Below are 9,109 nucleotides of genomic sequence, written 5' to 3' on the forward strand. Positions count from 1 at the left end.
CATGCTGAAGCCTTTTGAAGGTCCAGCTTCCTATGCAGTACCTTTTTCCCCTGACAAATGTTCAATGTTAACAGAAATTCACATAGATGTGAAAGCCATTCATTGCTTCTCCTTGCTTCCCTGTCCACATTTGCATTCCTTTACCCAGAACAGCTCATGTCAAACCTTTGAAACACAGAAGACTCAGACTCAACAGCTGGCCCTTATGGAAGATTCATTATTATTTTGATAAAATTTTTCAGTGCGTCTTTTTACTGAGAAAAATGAGGACTATGTCCAAAGCTTTACTGCACTGCCAAAGTAACAAAGTGAAACTTCAGCCCAATATCAAACATATTTTTTCAGGCACACTCTGTCAAAACTTTTTATATGTAATTGAACCAAATTCTGTTTGTTATGCTTAGAGAATTGTACTGACTTTTTCCCTGGCAGTTTTCTCAATATTTTATTATAAAATGAACATTTATTTAAGTTCACTTCAAGTTTTTCATTTTGCATAGGTTTTTCCCTGTTCTGGTTTCATGCATTTCTTTTAAGCATAATAAGGTCTGGAATTCACCAGCTCACAATTTTATGTTCAGAAGAGAGCTCTCAATATGTTAGGTTATTGCAACCAACCATCTATGTTGTGTGAGCAACAGAATTAACCACACCTAGCCCACCACTAGGTAAGCCTGGTTATTTATGTCTGTTTAAAGATATTAATTGTTGGTGAGCTTTGCTTGGCAGGCCTGGCTGAGTGATCAACTTAGGGGTTCTTTTTGAGAAGAAAGAACAGGACAATGTAGTTTTAATTAATTGCTAATATTTAACATACAAACTAAGATGTTTTTACCAGTATATCTTGATAGTTTCTCATTCTTTCTGTAATGATAAGGCCTAATTCAAACTTAGTTCTTATTTTGCAGATTTGAGGGGTGTTTATGTTTTTCACTCTTCTGTCTTTCCTCTTTTCCATAAAATTATTTTTCTTGAAGGGGCAAAAAGTAAATTTTATTTTCAAACAGAGGTGAAAATCTTAATGAATAAAATGCATAGGTTAGGGATCTTGATTTATTTTGCCCAATAGCTCTGTATTGCTTCTGTGACAGGTAGCATAAAAAAAAATTAAGTAATTTTACAATGTCAATTTATTTCTCCAGTTTATTTAATATTATTTTTAAAAAATCAAAATAATCACAGTCTCACATAATTTGCATTGATTAAAAAAAAAACAGAACAGAACAAAACAAAATATTACAATATACTGAAAAAAACTAATATAGATATTAAAAGAGTGGCCAACATGAAAAAATATATTATTTTCAATATTCTGCTTTGGATGTTCAGGTTCTCTTCTGGAACAGGTATAACCTCTGTAAATGTCACTTCAGTTAACACCAGCTGAAAATATTTGAACTTTGATACCAGGTGTAGCATCATGCACAGTTTGAATATGCATGATTCTCTTGTAGCTGCTTCCTTCTGGTTTTCCCAGTATCATACAGGTTTACAATTTCTCATTTCTCCAGGGAGTACTTTTCCCTTTTTCTGCTTTCCTGTCTGCTTTGGAATGACATCTCACTGTTTCTGTACCTTCTCCTTGTTCTGAAGATGGCATAGGCATCTGCTTCCTGGGGGATATTCCCATTCAGTATAGTCAAATACTTTTGAATTCCCAAATGTCATCATTGCTGCCTGGTGTTACTTGCTCAGGGAGTCACCATACATTCCTCACTCATTCATTACACATCTGAATTCCCAGTATGTTAAAAGGAATTTCAAAAAGGGAAGAAGAATTAGTTTAAAAGCATAAAGGTCCTGGGTTTACCAGGTCTATTTCTTGGGATATGCTGAGAGATCCTTGAAAGGTGCTAGATGTGCTCAGAATACTGGGAATTAGTAGTGTTCATGAAAGTGTGTGATGTATCCAGCATCACTTCAATACTAGACAAACTTTAAATGGTGTAATGCACCTTGAAATGCTAACAATTTATTTTCTCCTTTCCTATTAAGTTAAATCAATTCCAGACTGACATGCAGCTGTATAAGTCCATATGTACAGTGTACATTTGGTTGTAGGTAGACTAGTACTTGTTCATAGAACCTTGCTGTCCTTTGGTACACCTAAATGCCCACTTTACTAATATTCCCATACACTACAAGCTGCTCTGCAGCCTATGACATGGCACTCAGCTGTAATTAGCACCAAAACAAGGAGTTAGTATGCAGAACACGGACAATTCTTTGACTCCAGATGCTGTATTCGAACTGCAGTGGTCCATTGAAGAAGTAGAGGTAACCTATGGAAAAAGAAAGTTTAAAAGAATTAGAAATATTCTAATTCTAGAATTAGAATTAAGAAATTGTGGTGTCATATCAAAATTATTATTAAAATAGTAATTATGTTGCTTACATTTTTAATAAATCAAGTGCAATATTTTCATATTTAGAATGCTGAGCTAAATTTTTTAAAGATCCTCATTCCATTTAGAATGAAATGGATCAGAGTTTTAAAAGTACTGATATTCTTTAATCTTGTGTCAAATTCTAATTGCACTTGATCAGGAAGATACAGGGTTGGCATTTTAAGACACTGACTCAGAAACACTCCTGAAAAACTGGATAGGAATGGGCTCCAGGTATTACATTACAATACTTCTACTATAAGCATGTCACTTTAGGTTCCCTAAACAAGGAGCTCTTTTTTTGGCCAGAGCATAATTTAGATCAGAAAACTGACTCAGTCAAAAACAGAAGTTTTGATGTGAAGAAATTTAAATTATATATGCATCATTTTCTACAAGACATTAATCTCAAGTTTCAAGGGCAATTAATTGTAATAAAGCTTCATTATCAGATTACATACCATTTCTTTCATAGACTGCATCCACTTTATCACCAATTCCTGCAAATTCTTCCTCTATGAGCCTGGGGTAGCCTGTGTCCATAACCTCTGCCTCTTCATCATAACTATATTGAAAACAAAATAAAAAAAATCAGGAGATTGGAACAGCCTGGGAGTTTGGCCTGTGCCCTTTGTATGTGTTGAAGTTACCCGCACCCAAAGCAAGCCATCAGTCTTTGGGTGCTTTCTGTCTAGTGCAATGGTAAAACACAGGGTGATAGATGGCACACCTGCACCAGAAGTGGAATGAACACAAAGCAAATAGAGCTAAGTTTTCAGAATTGATCTATAAAGTATGTGTTATATGGAGATAACTGTACCTGGATGTATTGGTACTATGAACCTATCCTGAGGCTGCTTGACCCAGCGATAGTGGGAAGGGGTGGTAATGTCTTAATTATGCGTGAGCCCCACTCATGGACAGTAAAAAAGAGACACCTTAGGGTGGGACTGATACCATTGCATGTCACACAAGCAACTCAAGGAGGCAAGATGGGAAATTTGTCTAGCAGGCATGACCACATTAGAAATTCTCCCATATTAGAGCACTTTGTTCTCATTTCCTTACACTCATTCAGCTTTTAAAATCTGTGCCCATATTTTTGTAAAAGCCTTGCATACACCTTTACAACATGTTGTAGAGAGCTGTAGCACCAATGAAAATCACAGAATGGATTGGCCAAATGCCTGGTTTGAACCAAACTCCTGATCTTTTCATACAGCTGGACAGGTTATGACTAGGGACACCAAAACTGACCTGTCTCCAGCTTACCTCCAGTACTTATTTCCAGTAAAAAAGAGAGTCTTGCCAGTGTCTTTAACGTGGACGGCTGCATCTATTCTTCTCATTTCTTTTGGGAATCCCATTTCATATATCTTTTTAGGGAAGTCTTCAACTATGTCGTAACCATTCAAAGCCCAGACTTTCTTTCCTGAAAATACGAACAAAGTATGAGTGAGTCTTTTGCAAGGACTCAGCTGTGAGAAAAGAATAAAATGAGGAAACCGTGACCCCTATTTTCATAGAAACAAACAGATTGTTAGGTCACATACTCAGTAGGTATTAGATTATTTATACTATGATTCTGGGCATCCTAATTAAATTGTACGTCTCCTAACTCACTGAAAATTTTATAGATGTGCATGAGGTGAAACCGTTTGTTTTTCGAGCAAGGAGGGTAGGATGTTTTATTCTTCAATTGATTACCTCTATACCACCTGTTGAGCTTGAGTTAATATGTGTATTTTTCTGCCAACAACAAAATTGAAAACTCACCTTTAAACATGAACACAAGATCTTTGATGGGATTTTCATAAGCTGCATCTATTTTATTTGGAAGCTCTGGCCAAAAGGACTTAAGTAACACTAGTTCTGCCTCTACCATCTGAGGGTGCAGTCGCCAGAAAAATCTAGTTCAGAAAAGGAAGATATATTTTATGTTTCTTGTCATACTGTAGAATAGCAATATCTTTGTTAAGACAAGTATCTTTACAATAGTTAAAATAAATTACTGGTGAATTAATGATTTTCATATCACAGAATATTGAATAGACTGAGCCCCTCTTAGACCTTTCCTTTCCTTTCCTTTCCTCACAGCCATCAGCTGCAGACCATTTCTGTCACTGACACAGTGATCACCTCAAACAATAACAAATTTTAAGCTTCTTTCTTTTAGAATAAGAGAAACACTGCTGTCCTATGTGAAGCTCCTGAATGCAGTACAACTTCACCCAAATAAAATTAGCAGATTTATGCCTGTTGAAGAAAATCCCATGAATTTAAAAATGTGAACAAAAGTGTCAGTCTTCAGCCATATTATCTTCATATTGCTGGGAAGTCAAGTCTGTAGCTGCATTATAAATCCCACATAAAAAGATATATGATGCAATTTCTTAACAGATATCTATATTGATTGGTGCTCTTTTAAATGCATACTTACCAAAATCTTTAGTAACAAAACCTGAAAGGGTGTTTTTGGTTGCTCAAACTTTATCCAGTACCCACCATCCTTGATGTGAAAGTGTCATTACCTGTCCTTGAAGACCAGCATTTCTCCACGAAGTTCTGTTATTGCATCAAGTGATAATTCTACATCACATTTCTCTGGTGTTTTGGGATGTTTTGGGTTGGGATCTTTGTCTCCAGCACCTGGAATGATATCGCATGATGTAAGCTTGAAAATGTTAATTTGCTGTCTATTGATCATGGTATTGAACAGAAATTGGAAGATCTCCCAAGATCATAATGAATACAAACATAACAGGTAAAAAAAATTTACAGAAAAATGTATTGTCTCTTTCCTCTAGCCAAATTAATTTATGAACTTTGCAGTTCAAGTGTGCTGCAAAGGTGTTAAATAAACTTGCTTTCTTTATCCCAAGTTTTGAAGGTCCTCAAAAATCTTATGCTTTTCATAATGAAACATGGATAGTTCTGTTTCTACCTTTAGACTCTGTTTTACCTTCTCTTTTCAGGCAGGTCAAAAAATAGAAGGACTCTGGTCCCCATCACCTACCACTAAAGGAAAGAGGTCAGTGAAGACCAGCTGTTCTCTGCAGTATTAGTTATTTTTTCTCCCCTCTCAACTACTAAATCTAAGCATCTCCTGTTCCAGTGAATCCTTCTTAACTGATCATGACTGTTGTTACTGAACACATACAGCTCACAGTAACAGTGCAGTGCATCTGCAGCAGGCTATAATGATACAGGAGATAAATACTATATATTATACAGATTTACCATAGAGTTCTTGGATCCCTTGCACATCATCATCAGGAAGCACAAAACCAGATTTTCCAGTGTATGTGTAGATTGGGAACATCAAAGCTCCAGGGTCTCTAGAGTGTTCAAGTCCCAGTGAATGACCAAATTCATGGGCAGCAACAAGAAACAAGTTATAGCCTATAACAAACCACAGCAAAAGTAAATGTGTATCTCTTTGCATCACCATACTTGACACTGTGCTTTAACATGAGACAATGAATGACACAACTGAATATAAGGAAAAATTCTGCATAATTCATGAAGTCATAGTAAGGTTTGGGACCTTAAAGACCACCTAGTTCCAACCCCCTGCCTTGAGCAGGGACACCTTCTACTAGATATAATTGCTTGTGATTTTTGAACTATGATAGATATTAATAAGGGCCTAAGAGATCTAGTGTCTCATAGCTGGTGTTCAGCCTAACTCTTTCATGACAGTGTTACTATGTAAGGAGATTTACATTTCTTGAAATTTCTTAGCAACACTGGAAAGATCTAAGGTGAAGTCTTGGTCTTACTCAAATCAAGAACATTTTGTTGGGAATTCATCTGAGGAAGAGAGTCCATTATTGAAGAAATTAGCATTAATGCCAGGAGGGTGACCTAATCCAGTGCTGAAAAAAATAGTGTTTTGTTCTATTAAATTCTGTCCGGAATAGGCAAGGTGATGAATTTTCAAATTAAATGCAAGCAGTGTCCAGCTGAGGTATGTCTGCTATAGCCTTCAGTAAGACAGTGCCCATCAGTCTGTGATCAGAACTAGCTGCCTTTAGTGAGATGCCAAAATGACAAAATCTTGATTGTGTAATTTTTTTGTAATCACTTCACTTAGGAATGTTATATCTTAAAATTTATGCTAAGCACGTGTTAAACTCCCATTTATGACTGGAGGTTAAACTCAGCATCCTATGTGTGAACAGTGAACATAATGATGAACAAACAGTCAACGGCAAAACAGTCTACAGATATCAAACAGGGATAAATTTTCCATCTATCATAATTTCAAATAATCTCAGGAACTTCTATTACCTTTAGAATCATCTGACCAAACTTCATCATCATCAAAATGAGCATCTCCTCCATAGTCTGGGCCCGGGGGAAAAGCATGTGCCAGTAATCCAGAGGGTCCATCAAAAGGGTAGAAGTCACCATGTTCTATAAAGCAAAATTCAAAACATCCATTTTATGTATATAGGAATATAGTTTACTTCTAAAATAAAACCAACTGGTTCTGTGTTACCTTTAGTGCCAAAGGAGATCATGATATCAGCTATGCCACTTCGTATTCTGGTGAAGTTCAGTGGAGTCACATCAGACCAAACTTTAAACGCTTTTTTGAAAGCTCTGTCTACTTCATTATGTCTCAGATCTGAAGTGTAATTCATAATTCTGTCAAACAGATTAACATCTCCAGTTAAATTGTGTGAATTGAAGAAATATGCACTGCACTTTTATTGACTGTACACCTCATGAAAAGTTTTTGCTTTTCTTATATGATCTTATCACATAACAAGGAGCTTAGCAGCTGCATAGTATTAAAAAAATTAAACATTTCTATCATCATTAAAATAATGCAGATATCTGAAATGATCCAACAGCTTTCTGTAATTGGTTTTCTATGCACCAGAGGATTTAGAAAGTGACAGATATATTCAATAGTAAGTAAAATCATACCAGTAACTTCAAAAATTTTATGTCATATAAAATATATTATGATCCTTACTTCCTGGAGGAGCAAAACATTATCCAAAGTGATTTTTCATAGGCTGTAATTGTCCATATTAAAGAAACTTTTATCAGTAGCTATAGAATGAAGAGATTTTATCATACTTGGAATCTGCTAGATAAACTCAGTCTGTAGCTATTGAAAGCTCCAGATATATGACCTTGCAGAATTAAAGCAGAAGGCTGTACCTTCTGAACTGTCAGACCTTCACCTCCTAAGGTCAACTTTTCTGAGGTGATGGTACAGGGATTTCTCTGACCGAAGATCTGGGACCCTACCCCTCTTTCATTTGGCACCATGGATGTGTCCTGAGTGTCTGTATGGAGGCCAAATGCGGAGTTGCTAGCTTAAAGCCCACCAGATTTCCTTTTCCATGACAAAGTGCAATGGAAAAAATTCATGTGTACTTCCTTGGGCTGCAACGTAAGCTGGGAGCACCTTTCCAAAAGTGGGTCTGTAAGCGTTTTAAACTGCAACATTAATTTAGTCAAACTCAAATGCACCCTTCTCACATCAACCTCATGTACTGAGCAACCCATTGGACAACGTACCTGGAAAGAAGGTAATAACAGTAATGATACTCAAAATACCAGGCATTTACCTGTATGTCAAATTCTTTTTTGACCATTTGAGTTTTCTAGGGAAAAAGTTATATTCCCCCACATCTGGGACGCCACATCTTGGTTTCTGCATCAGCTCATATGTTTCTTCATCTAATTTTCCTGTCACCTCCAAGCCAAAAAAAGCTTGCATTTCCCGAAGTTTGGCTGCGACTGTGTTCCCACTCTTCTTCATTATGCCAGCAGGATTCGGGCGGAGATCATAGTGTGTCCTGAGATAGCGCTAAGAAGGGGAAAAGGAGTATTAAGCCTGATTTCCAAACAGTTGTAACTGTGCAGCTTACTGTCACTGGAACATGCAAATTAATTATTTTATACCATACCTCTGCAAACTGAAGGTCCCTTTCTGTGAATTCATGGCTGTCTTCAAGGGGAATAGGGATTGTCAGGCAAAATGACAAACCCAACAAGAAAAAGAAAACAGTAGCAAGTCCTGATTGCATCATGATGGATTTCTGAAGTCTGAAGCCCTGATGTTTTAGAGAGCAGCTACCTTTACTTTTATAGTCCCAACCCAGTGAGTCACCACTTAGAGACAAGTTAGAACTTCCTTGTTGCTGGAAGTAAACATGCTTAGATGGCTGGTTTGTTTCTCCTCCCCAACACTGTGGTTTAGGCATCCGTTCTCCAGCTGAGAGCTCTGAAACTGTACCTTTGTATAAACATGAGGTCTCTGAATATTGACATAAACTGCGGGAAGAAATGGGCATAAGCAAACCACACTTGTTGATTATTTTGCAGTAACTTCCACTGGCAATAACTGGCAACAATGCTGCAATAACTTACTTTTCTTTGCTAGAAAAATTGGCTTTTTTACCATTTGATAAACAATAAAAATACATAACAAGGATCCTTATTTTAAAGTAAAATCTGCGTCTTTTCAGTAATTATACTACTTCAACAGCAATTTTTAGTAAAATAACACTATAGAATATACAATATGATTTTGCTTGTGTAAAGAACTATAACTCCATAGCATTAACAAAAATGTTAATTCAGAGATCCTTAAAGAGAATTTCTATCTATATTACAGGATACTTTACTGTCTGACATACTCAAAAACAGAAATGCTAAATATCAGGAAATAGATTAAGAACATTTAAAAGCATTTT

The 9,109-nt window shown here is 36.3% G+C and overlaps 1 protein-coding gene across 1 annotated transcript; it reads right to left on the bottom strand.

The window, feature by feature from the left end:
* Positions 1-1,125: 1,125 nt before the first annotated feature.
* LOC110470056 (collagenase 3) lies at positions 1,126-8,722 on the bottom strand. The gene is made up of 10 exons (XM_021529406.4): positions 8,321-8,722; positions 7,979-8,220; positions 6,892-7,040; positions 6,681-6,806; positions 5,628-5,789; positions 4,919-5,036; positions 4,164-4,297; positions 3,660-3,819; positions 2,849-2,952; positions 1,126-2,282 (listed from the first exon to the last, which is right to left on the bottom strand). The coding sequence occupies exons 1-10, from the start codon at positions 8,705-8,707 to the stop codon at positions 2,182-2,184; spliced, it is 1,683 nt and encodes a 560-aa protein (XP_021385081.3). The 5' UTR covers positions 8,708-8,722; the 3' UTR covers positions 1,126-2,181.
* Between the last annotated feature and the right edge of the window lie 387 nt (positions 8,723-9,109).

This window comes from Lonchura striata, chromosome 1 (assembly GCF_050655825.1).
Source record: "Lonchura striata isolate lonStrDom1 chromosome 1, ASM5065582v1, whole genome shotgun sequence".
Lineage (NCBI taxonomy): Eukaryota > Metazoa > Chordata > Aves > Passeriformes > Estrildidae > Lonchura > Lonchura striata.

Coding starts and splice junctions, on each gene's coding strand:
- LOC110470056 (XM_021529406.4), bottom strand. CDS start 8,707: ATGCCCATTTCTTCCCGCAGTTTATGTCAATATTCAGAGACCTCATGT. Junction 5,037..5,627: donor AGGGATCCAAGAACTCTATG/GTAAATCTGTAT, acceptor ATATCATTCCAG/GTGCTGGAGACAAAGATCCC. Junction 2,283..2,848: donor TGCAGTCTATGAAAGAAATG/GTATGTAATCTG, acceptor CTTTTTCCATAG/GTTACCTCTACTTCTTCAAT.